At 38.2% G+C, this 12,528-nt stretch overlaps 1 protein-coding gene across 2 annotated transcripts; it reads right to left on the bottom strand.

Annotated features, from left to right (window-relative positions):
* LOC143598832 (putative cyclic nucleotide-gated ion channel 5) lies at positions 1-12,323 on the bottom strand. Of its 2 annotated transcripts, XM_077076945.1 has the most exons (8): positions 12,181-12,306; positions 7,132-7,220; positions 4,990-5,560; positions 4,391-4,603; positions 3,188-3,486; positions 2,988-3,099; positions 1,504-1,740; positions 1-795 (listed from the first exon to the last, which is right to left on the bottom strand). In XM_077076945.1, exons 2-8 carry the CDS (start codon positions 7,191-7,193, stop codon positions 106-108), a joined length of 2,184 nt encoding a protein of 727 aa, XP_076933060.1. In that variant the 5' UTR covers positions 7,194-7,220; positions 12,181-12,306; the 3' UTR covers positions 1-105. The 2 variants fall into 2 exon arrangements, with proteins under 2 accessions (XP_076933060.1, XP_076933061.1); XM_077076946.1 differs by lacking the exon at positions 7,132-7,220 and having other exon boundaries at positions 12,181-12,323.
* Between the last annotated feature and the right edge of the window lie 205 nt (positions 12,324-12,528).

The following is a 12,528-nucleotide window of genomic DNA, read 5'->3' on the forward strand; positions in this document are numbered from 1 at the left end:
TAATTTTATATGTTTGGATATTTTTATGAACTTATAAAACTTATATCAAAGTATTAAAGTAAGGATATAATGTTATTAACATACAACACAAGATACAACAAATCACTAATCAGCATCAGCAGTAAAATCCGGTTCCGGTGGCTTCTGTAACTTCATCAACTCTCTAGCACTCTTCAAATTTCGGTTCCGGTGGACCCCACGAAGAGCGTTTGCAGCGAATTTAGAAGCCAAAAAGGCAGCCCCGATGCTGTACGAACCACTTCCATTGTTCTTACCGGCGGCTAACTCTGCCCCCTCCTCTTCCTTCCTCCTCTGCTCTAGAATCTTCCGTTTTGAATACCTTCGCCAGGCCGCCTGAATAAAGCATGCCGCCCAAGTCCGCCACTGCTGCGAGTAAAACCGAAACGTGTGTTGCACCTGCCGACTGTGAAGCCGCCTGAACTGGCCCGCAACGAACTTAAGTTCATCGGCTGGTAACGCGAACGCTTCCACTTCTCTTAGCGCCTTTACGGTTCTAGTGGACGACGGGAGGTTAGACCCTGTTTTAGGGTCGAGGGCCCATGTTAACAGCTCCTCACCGCAAAAGTCGCCTTCTTTTAGAAACCCACTGTTGAAAAACCCGCTTCTCCCGCCGTCAGTTGTTGCACTCTCGAGACGACCGCGTATGATGAAAAGCATTTCATCGACCAGATCGCCTTCACGTACGATGTAAGTGTTGTTTGTGAATAAACACGGCTTTAAACGTTCGCAAATCGCGTCGAGCAACCGTTCATCCATGTTTTCAAATAAGGGGACCTATAAGGAGATAACTGAAATAATAAATCAATTTGTTGAATATACTAATTGTTCATAGGCATGTTAATGAACTGAATATTTAGTGAACAGTTCATTAACAGTTCAGCGACAAGTTCGTTTATGATCGTTTACATTAATAAACGAACGGGCATGAACAAAACTTTTTGCACATTTATGTTTGTTTAGTTTTGTTTGCTTATGTTCAATTATGTTAGTTAGCTTACGTTTGTTAAGTTTATTTGTCCACGCTCATTAATGTATTCATTAAAATTTTTTTAGGTCCATTACAATTTAGTCTAGTTTTAGAAATTAAAATAATACCCGTTGCAATCAAGTCTTATTTATTAACTTTTTAGGCCCAACTTCTTGTTCACATTTACTTTTAATTGTTGTTAGTTTAGTTATGTTCGTTCATCTATGTTCAGCTATTTTGTTCGTTTATATTACAAACATGTTCATTTTCTTAATGAACGGACACGAACAACAAAAACCTTGTTTGTTTATTTGTCCGTGTTCGATCGTTTGTTCAGTTAAAGTTAGACGAACAAACACGAACATGCTTCATTCGTGTTCATTCACTTCGTTGATAAGCTTAATTATTCAAATTTCACCAAATGATTCTTGGACTACAATGTTGCCCTTGAAGATCAAAGGGATGAAATGACTAAAATGCACTCATGTGAAAAATAAATAAAAGTGAGTTATTACCCTTTTGACCAAACCAAGACAAAGATGACGTTTAATGTCTCTTCTAAGATCCTTAGGAAGATTTTGAACCAAATTTTCCTCATCAACTCCACGTGTTTCCAACCATTTGTATTGATCATATTTTCTCACACGCTCTCTCAAATCATGCGGAAGTAGCCGGTGATGCATCCATTGTTCAGAATCCCGTCTTTTGATTCTCATTTCTTCAAGTCGTATGGTAAGTGATTGAAGATATGTCTGTTAACGGTAACACAATTGGCAACCCAGGTGAGATCAATGGCAAAATATAGATTTATTGATTGCTACACTTGATATGAAGTAAGCCTTAATGAAGCAAAAGTAGCTGAGAAAATAGATAATTTAGAAAAGGAACTCAAAATATGGGACTTTTGACCCGTTTACCTATGAATGGGTCAATCTGGGCTGTGTTTTATCTTAAATGGGCCAATTATTAAAAGAAATTAGCTACAAGTTACATTTTATTCATACAACCTCCTAAACCATTTTAACTGATTAACTCAAGATGTTAGATTGTTTGTACAATAATACTGTTCTTTAATCAAATACTTGAATTAATTATTTATTAATATATATATAATAGACAGAGTGTTTGCAGGTTCAACCCAACCTGATCTGAACCTAAAAGTGACTCCTTTCAACTCGAAACCATTGACTAGTTACCTGACCCACCCATTTTTCCACCTCTGCACCATCCTATACTTCTAAAGAATGTAAACACCATATGTTGTTTTGTCTAGTTACTTGACCCACACATTTCGGTCCATACTTGAATGAAACTTTTTAACTGATTTTGCAAACCATCTGCTCCCACATTATGGTGTGCCAACTTGGGACTTGGGTACAACATATCTGTTGGCCAATCAAGCCCAGACAAAACATGTTAAAATTGATTTTCATTTTGTCAAAGAAAAGACGCAAAAGGAAATCTTGGTGTGCAATATATATCAACAAATGATCAGATTGCTGACATCTTCACAGAACCTCTACCGACTCAACTTCTATTTCTACGAGACCAGCTGTGGGGCCATCCCCTATCCTTATCCTGCAGAGGAATATTAGACTAGCGTAACTATCATCTTAGGGTAGTACTAAACTGTATACAACTGTTTTTAGCATTAATGAGCAACAAGGCTCGATTATTATGGTCGTCCTTAGCAGGTCTAATCTAAAAAAATAAATTAATTAAATTGGAAATGGGTTGAATAGGTCTTACAAGTTGAAAGTTGCCTAAAGTGTAATTTTAAAGCTTATAGCCTCCTAAAAACTAGTTTTAAAAATTTCAGATAAATACAATAATAGTTATAGGATAGTGTTTTGTAAGTATAACTATATTTAGCGCATTAATCATTTATAAGAATTGGTCAAGAATGTGATAAGGTCAACCCAGCCCAAACCATCCATTATTCGACCTGTAACTTAAATCAACGAGACAATATCAAGATGGTAAGTAGTAGTGGCATCACCTGCATGTTTCCAATTAAAAGAGCAAAGAGGATGAGACCAAAAATGGCTAGAGCAATGGAAAATATAGACTCTCCAGGATAAGTGCTGGTTTCAAGCCCCTGCCCTAACGTGCTGTCACAGAAACAAATATTTCATTCTGCTAAGTGTTAAAAATCATAAACGATATCTAAAAACCAAGTGAAGAGATAATAAATTATACCTCAAATTCTGTAGTCCCCACCACAGGCAGTAGCAGTACTTAGAAACAAACTTAGTTGATGACACGATCCCTGATGAAAGAGCCTGCTCGAAAATCCCAAAATCAAATGGCGGGTTATCACCATCTGTGGTACAAGCTGCGGTTAAAACCGAGCTACTGACATTGCTCCATTTATCATAACCATCCATGTGGTTATTTCCACAGTACAAGAAATCTTTGTTACAAATGCCTTTACAAGCTCTTTGCCAGCATGTATCATTGCGTTCTACGGACAATAAATACCAGAAGGCCCCGACTATCTGAAAAAGAAAAGCTTGTATCATGTATGGTATGCATGACGAAAAAACTGATCCGGAAAAACTAAACCCAAACAAAAACGAACAGTTTGGTTATAAGTTTTCACAAGAACTAAACTTTCGGAGTTTCGGTTCGGTTTTAGTTTTACATGTAACTAAAACCGAAGCGAATTAATAGTTTTTCATTTTCTAGTTTTACATGTAACTAAAACCGAAGTAATTTCTAAGGATTTAATAAATAGCGTAACTCAAATATTGTAGCCCAAATGAATAATAATCATAATCTAACTATTAATTAACAAAAAGATTTAGGCACAAAAATTTTAAGCCCCGAGAACAAAACCAAAAGACCAAAACCGAACCGAATTTATAGATTTTCATTTTTTACTTTGAACTTTTTAAGTAATTTTTAAGATATTAATAAATAGTGTAACTCCAATATTTTACCCAAATGTATAATAATCAATTAACTATTAATTAACAAAAGATTTAGGCCCAACAAATTTAAACCCTGAACGGAAAAACCGAACCGAACCCAAACTTAAGAAACCAAACGGTTTTCAAGAACTCGAAAACCAAAATTTTGGTTTTGGTTCGGTTTCAGACTCATGCACACCACCCCTTACATTTACTTACGATTTAAGAATGGCTTATTTATGTTATTTCTTATTTCTAAAACGGCATACAAGTAGCTTGCAGAAAGAAAAGAAAAAACAAATGTGTTATATGGGTCAAAAGACTCAAAACGTGTAAAATATAATCAAGTGGGTTTTTTAATGCATTAAATCTCATGATATAATTTAGGACAAAAAGTGTCCAGGGTCAACCAGGCCCGTAAAATAGTACCCGTTACCCAACTCTCTTGGCCCGCCCGTCTTGAAACATTTGATTAAATATAATAGCTTACATGACTGGCAAGCATGTATAGCAACAAATAATAAGCAGCTCCAGCCCATGCAGTTTCAGCAATTACACCAGCAGTTCTTTTAAGCTCCGATGTCAAAGGGACAATTCGGGCAAACCTTGGAACATACTGAAGTAAAACAATAACAAGTAAGGCTTGTTTTGTAGCCAATACATCTGAACCTTTAGACCTCTGCAGATATCGCCAAACAACAATCTGAAAAATTATTAAAAATGTTAGTAAACCTTGTTTTATTAATCAGTAAAATATTCAACATGTAGGGCGAATAAGCTCACATCTTAGCAGTACAAAATACAAAAATAACTAAATAAATAAAACATATCATGTTAGTTCTACAGAAAAGTTAACCATTTACCGCGTTTTTTAATGTAACTGAATTTAACTCTCATTACTTAAAATCATCATTTTCTTTCCAAACAGTAAAAAAAATGTTATTAGGTTGCCATTACAACTTCAAATATTATATGCACATCATCTTTCGTGACCTGGTTTATTACAGCTGATTATCTGATTCTTTTTATTTTTGTAGTATCTCATAATCACTTTCAAAACCACAAATCCAAACACCTGTTAATACTAACCTGAGGCAGTGGCACCACAGCAAGGAAATCAATGATAAAATACCACCGAAGATATCTTTGAGCAATTTGTGCAGAATCAATCACAAGTTCACCCCGTCCAAAAACTCTAGATGATGGAGCAATATAAGCAGTTCTAAACTGAAACGCCATATGAATAAGATAAAACGCATCAACAACCGTCCTTAAAGTCGTGGCTGTAATAGCTAACTTCCGGTCAATACCGAGACATGTTTTTGTTTCATCAAAAACCGGAAGATAGAAAAAGAGTGGATCTATGGATACAACCAGAATACACGAGACAACAAAGTACTTATTCCATGTGAGTAGAAATTTATCTTGTGGGTCCAAGATTTTCTTTTCTGAGGCTTTTAGGTCTTCGGGAAAAACGGCCCCAAACCCGAGTGTTCTACCGATGGATTTAAGTCCTTCTGACCCTTTTCTTATTCCGTTTTTGAATGATCTAGAAGGGGTAGCATGTGCGCGGCTTGAACGAGTTATTCCCTCGAATCCACATTTGTTCATTGCGACGCCAGAAGCGGGTGATGATAATCTAGAATCCAAATCGTCCAACCTTCACGTGCAAAACAAAGTAAGAAATTGATAATCCAAATCTGAAATTTGGATAAACAGATTCTACTTTTGATTATTTGAAGGTCAAAGAATAAGTTTCAATGTTCCATTAGGGCATGTGCCATACATCTTGAGTGTGAGAGAGAGCTTGCCAATTGGAACTCACGCACACTAAAACACCACACCGGGGTGAGGGTAAGCCGGACCAGTTCTCCTCTAAAATGGCCAACCAATTACATGGTGACTCCTCATGAATTTTTTTAATATTTAATTTGATTTCTCATATAGCGTGTTAAATAACACAAAAAAAACATGGCTTTGGTTTTTCTTTTCTGAACATCCAATATAAATTTTATCGAAACCGGCTTGTTTTGAAAATAAAGTACTCTTTAGTCTCTAAAACGGATTCAAATTTTTGGCGCGTGCTTGAAGCTAATATCCAACATTCCAACCGACTTGTGAAGATGATATCCAACATATTGCTTAGAATTAATTACTAATAAATATTTTAAAAACAATTACTAAATTGTATTAAAATGTTTTTAAAAAAATCAATCACTCACTAGGTATGGCGCATGGTTACTGAGAGTGAGTGTGTGCCCCCTTCTTACTTGGAGCCTACATGGGTCATACTCACTAGGTATAACACATGCCCTGAGGGTGAGTGTGAGCCAAGTAGGTGACACGTAAGCAAGAGTGTCACTCACTCTCACTCTCACTAACCATGCATTAAACCTAGTTAGTGAGAGAGTGAATTTTTTTTTAATACTTGATATAATTTAGTATTTATTTATAAATATAATTTTTAAACAATAAACAAAAGCGGGACGCGCAAAAACTATGAAAACCGTCTACGAGACTAAAAAATACTTAATTTCAAAATGACTCGGTTGTCCAAAAATTTAAGCAAAACCATGTATTTCATTTTATCCTAACTAACAAGTACAAGTTATTTGAAAAAATCAAATAAATGTTAAATGAAATATTATATAATAAAATATTTAACAAAAAACGCATGAGGTCTAACTCTATAATTGGTCAACCATTTTAGATCAGAATTGGTCACTGACATGAGCGCACTCCTGACTTCATGGCTTACCCTCACACCGCGGCATGGTGTTCTAGCAACCGTGAGTCCTAGATGACGAGCCCCTCTCACTCTCAGTGCTAACGGCGTCTAACACATGCCCTAAGGCTCGCACTCACTAGATATAACACATGCCCTAACAAGCTGCAACAAAACTTCTCATCACAACTAACCTATCAACCTCTTCTTTTAATATTATTTGAGAAACATTTACTACCATTTCACAAACCATCTCTTTTATAAAAAGAATATTGTTGATCACTAAATCTATCAACTTCAACAATTAGAATTTATCAAAACATTCAACTATCGGTTATTTGAATTTAAGCACATCCAAACGATATTTGCTAATCACATAATCTCGTTCAAGATGCAAACACCATTTTGTAATGATATTTTTTAACCATAAGTCCATAACTACAAAAATAACTGACCAATTGTGCCAAATCTAAGTTAAATTTTCAATATTGGAAACAAAGAATTACCTTGCAAACTTCTCCCGGTGGCCACCAACATATTGGGACTTTGATGCATGATAATCGAACATTTTGCAAAAATTAAAACATAATCCAAACTGCATACCAATAAAAGAAATACAGCAATATCAGATCTAACAAGGTCAGGTTCTAGATTCGTAACTTCAGTATTTAGCATCATCATTAATGTTCTAAAAGCCTGATTACTAAGTTTCCAATATCTTCCAACAAGCAAGTGTAATCATCATCTACATTCATAACTTCAATATTTAGCACCATCATTAATATTATTCACAGTAAGATTACTATGTTTCAAAAATTCTCTAACAAGCAAGTGTAATCACCATCTAGATGTATAACTTCAATATTTAACATCATCTTCAATGTTCTAAAAGCTTGATTACTAAGTTTCCAGTATCTTCTAACAAGAAAGTGTCATCACCATCTATATTAGCTTCAATATTTACCATCATCATTAATATTATACACAGTTCACAGTTGAATTACTAAGTTTCTAATATACTCTAACCAGCAAGTGGAATCACCATCTAGGTTCATAACTTCAATATTGAGCATCATCTTTAATGTTATTCATAGTTTAACTACTAAGTTTCCAATATATTCTATATTCACCAGCTAGGCATCTAGATTCATAACTTCAATATTTAGCATCATTATTAATGTTCTAAAAGTTTAACTACTAAGTTTCCAATATCTTCTAACTAGCAAGTGGAATCACCATCTAGGTACATAACTTCAATATTTAGCATCATCATTAATATTATCCACAGTTTAATTACTAAGTTTCCAATATCTTCTAACCAGCAAGTATATTCACCATCTACATTCATAACCTCAAAAACCGTACACGATCCATCGCCTCATTCAAAATCAAATAACCACAACAACTTATTAACAAAAACCACAACTAACAACTTCATTCTTCAATTTCACAACTCCACAAAACCTAATCCTTCAATCTCAATCAATTGCTTCACAAATTAAAATTACGTAACCTAAAATTTGAAAACTAAACAAATCTGGCCTCTGTCCGTGTTCGTCCGTTAAGTTCACCTAACGAAACGAGCTTCCAGCCGACCTGAACACATTTATTAACTAGCAAAACCTAATCCTTCAATCTCAATTGACTGATTAACCAGCACTAACAACAGCTACAAACAAATGACATTAGGCTGAGGGGTGTGGGGCGCAAACCTGGGCGCGAGAGCCCCTCCGCTCGCGCCTGGGGGCGCTAACCCCACACCACCGGGGCGCGAGCCGGGGCGCGAGCGGGGCGCGAGCGCGGAAATCCAGGCAGGCGTGAGTGTGGTCGCGGGAGAAGAGAGAGAAAGAGCCGTTGGGCCACCCCAAAAGAGCCGTTGGAGCTCCGATTTTTTTAAAAAAAAACCCTTAAAACCTCTATATAATACCCCAAATTACTCCCATTTCAACCATATCAAAACACAATTTCACCTTACAAACCCTTATATAATATCCCAAACTCCTATATAATACCCAAAAATATCTGGAAATTGGTACCCAAACCTAGATTCAGCTTATAGTTACGACGATTTATGGTCGTCACCAGACCAATCGATGTTTTATTCGGGGCCGCAAGAAACATCCGGCTTTCAACCATCTAACATACAACCGTCTCCTAACTTTGTTGTTCCAGAGACACAAGAATCACACGGTGATGCTACGGGAGCAAGAAGACGCGACCACCGGAAAAAACAACTTGCAACGGAAGGGCCGGGACCGGCTTCGACTCCGAGGTAACGGAAAACCACTCCGTGGTCATCGGATGAGAAGGAAGCCTTGTGTCGGGCTTGGATAGTCATTTCTGAGGATCGGCGTTGCGGTAATTGTTTTAACGTTTTTAAAAATGATTTTTAATAAAAAAGTTAAATAAAAAAGTTAACTGGAAATCTAATTTAATTATTCATTTTGCAGCCGACTACCAAAAAAGCAAGGTTTTTTGGACAAAGGTTAGGGAGACGTTCTATACGCTCGTTGGGAGTACAGAGCGAAACGCCGATATGATTTCGGGTCGGTGGTCCGAAATCAGAAAATTTGTCGGCTTGTTTACTAATCTTTTCAACAGGAACGCCGGTCGTATGAGACCAAGTGGCAGTGATGATTTGGCGGTTTACAATTTCACTGTCGAAGAGTGGAGGCAGGAGTGTTTGCGGAGGTATGGGACGGTGAAGACGTGGGACGATTTAAAGTTGTGGGAGAGGTTGAAAAGGTGTTCCAAGTGGGTTGAGCTTGTGGCGCCGGACCATGATGCGGAAGTAGGGCCGAAACGGACTAAAACTAGTTCGTCTGGAGCGTATAGCACTTCCGCCGGGTCGGATTGCCGCGTTGGATTCGACCTAAACATTGCGGGGGAGGAAACGTCTTCACCGCCGAGGAGGCGGCCATTGGGACAGGACGCCAAGGGGAAAAAATCGGCTGAGGGGGGAGCCGTAAACATCGTCGATCTTGTTGAATCCCTCAATAAATTCAACAAAACCATGGAGGTGGTCTCTAATGACAAAAAGGAAAAAAGTCGAATGAGAGATTTGGACTTCCTTACAAGAGACTTCAGTAACCTAAATCCGGTCGATCAAATGCTGATGGAAAAGCAAAAGGAACGTATCCGAAAGAGGTTGATCGAAGAAGACCAAGCCGAAGAATAAGAATAATGTTTTTTTAGTACTTTAATTTTTATTTTATTTTTAGATATTAATGTGTTTTTTTTTAATGTGTGTTTTTTTTAATAATTTATGAGTTTTTTTAATAATACGTTTTTTGAATATATTTATAAAAAAATAAAAAAAAAAATCCGCTGGAGCCCCTGCTGGAGCCCCTCCACACCAGGGCCAGGGGCTCCAGCGGGGGCTCCAACACCCACCTTATCCAGTTTCTCTCTCTGCCACACGTCACAATATTATTGGCTGGAGCCCCCACTCGCGCCCCAATTAGAGCCCCCACACCCCTCAGCCTTACTTAACCTAAAAGTTAAAAACTAAACAAATCTGACCGGCGTACGAATAACGCTAGCTACGTACCATTAGGCTGAGGGGTGTGGGGGGCGCGAGAGGGGGCGTGAGTGGGGGCGCCATCCAATAATATTGTGACGTGTGGCAGAGAGAGAAACTTGATAAGATGGGTATTGGTAGTGGTGATAGCGCCCCGGGGCATGGTGTGGAGGGGCGCGAGAGGGGGCGCGAGCGGTTTATTTTTTTATTTTTTTATAAATGTATTAAAAAAACGTATTATTAAAAAAACAAGTAATTATTTAAACAAACACACATTAATTAAAAAAACACATTAATATATAAAAAAAATTAAAGTACTAAAAAATTAAAAAAACACATTAATTAAAAAAAATTAAAAAAACACATTAACATTATTCTTATTCTTCGGCTTCGTCTTCTTCGATCAACCTCTTCCGGATACGTTCCTTTTGTTTTTCCATCAGCATTTGGTCGACCGGATTTAGGTGGCTGAAGTCTCTTGCAAGGAAGTCCAAATCTCTCATTCTTTTTTTTTCCTTTTTGTCAACAGAGACCACCTCCAGGGTTTTGTTGAATTTATTGAGGGATTCAACAAGATCGTTGATGTTTACGGCTTCCCCCTCAGCCGGTTTTTTCCCCCTGGCGTCCCTTCCCAATGGCCGCCTCCTCGGCGGTGAAGACGTTTCCTCCCCAGCAACGTTTAGGTCGAATCCAACCCGGCAATCCGACCCGTCCGTTGTGCTGTACGCTCCAGACGAACTAGTTTTAGTCCGTTTCGGCCCTACTTCCGCATCAAGGTCCGGCGCCACCAGCTCAACCCACTTGGCACACCTTCTCAACCTCTCCCACAACTTTACACCGTCCCACGTCTTCACCGCCCCATACCTCCGCAGGCACTCCTGCTTCCACTCTTCGACAGTGAAATTATAGACCGCCAAATCGTCACTGCCACTTGGTCTCATACGACCGGCGTTCCTGTTGAACAGATTAGTAAACAAGCCGACAAATTTTCTAATTTCGGTCCACCGACCCGAAATCATATCGGGATTCCGCTCTGTACTCCCAACGAGCGAATAGAACGTCTCCCTAACCTTTGTCCAAAAGACCTTGCTCTTTTGGTAGTCGGCTGCAAAATTATGTAAATAAATTTGTAAGCCATTTAACTTTTTTATTTAACTTTTTATTTACAATCATTTTTAAAAACGTTAAAACAATTACCGCAACGCCGATCCTCAGAAATGGCTATCCAAGCCCGACACAGGGCTTCCTTCTCATCCGATGACCACGGAGTGATTTTCCGTTTCGCCCTTCCGGTCGAAGCCGAACCCGACCCGTCCGTTGCAAGTTGTTTTTTCCGGTGGACGCGTCTTCTTTGTCCCGCAGCTTCACCTTCTGGTTCCGGTTCTTGTGTCTCCGGAACTACAAAGTTAGGAGACGGTTGCATGTTGGATGGTTGAAAGCCGGATGATTGTTGCGACCCCGAATAAAACATCGGTTGTTCCGGTGCCGACCATAAATCGTCGTAAGGGTAATCTGAATCTAGGTTTGGGTACCAATTTCCAGACATGTTTTTAAAAAAAGGTTTCGAAGATAGGGTGATTTTGGGTTTTGGGTGTGGTGTGTGATATTCGTTTTGGTTGTAGTATGTGAGAATGATTGTGTTTGATATGTATTGTGATATATGTATTGTGATATATATAGATGATTTTGTTAAAAAAAAAAAATATTTTTATTCATTATTAAAGCCTTCCAACGGCTCTTTCCCATTTCCCACAGCCACTCACGCGCGCGAGCCTCCTGGCGCCTGCCTCGTTTTCCGCTCTCGCGCCCCTCTCGCGCCCCTCTCGCGCCCCGGTGGTGTGGCTCTCGCGCCCCGGGGCGCTATCGAAGTCCCTCACGCGCCCTGACTAGCGCTCCGCACCCCTCAGCCTTACCGAAGTCAAATACAGTCATCAATCAATCACATCACACGAATACCTTCTAATTATTATTATTATCATTATTATTATTATTATAACACTAGATCTATATATACCGTACGGTTTAGAGTACTTACAGTGCTGATTTCGCCGGATTAAATTAGAATTAAACCGGCCGGATTAACAGCTGATTGCATATAAACTAAATCAGTTAATAAATGCGTACACGAAGGAATCGTGAATGTTGTATGATTAAAGAATGAATTGAGATCAAAAGTAGTAGTAGCTTAATAATAATAATAATAATAATAATAATAATAATAATAATAATGGATGTCTGATTAGTTGGCGTCGGAGATATGGTGGGGTAAGGGTGGTGGTGGTGAGTACTGTCATAATAATAATTCATAACCCTGGGGTTTCATTGTTTACTTAACTTTACACCTCCAAGTTTTTTATAAATTGCTAATGTATGTAGTCAACTA

This window comes from Bidens hawaiensis, unplaced genomic scaffold (assembly GCF_021521415.1).
Source record: "Bidens hawaiensis isolate Kalapana, Puna unplaced genomic scaffold, B.hawaiensis_p1.1 tig00050900_1, whole genome shotgun sequence".
Lineage (NCBI taxonomy): Eukaryota > Viridiplantae > Streptophyta > Magnoliopsida > Asterales > Asteraceae > Bidens > Bidens hawaiensis.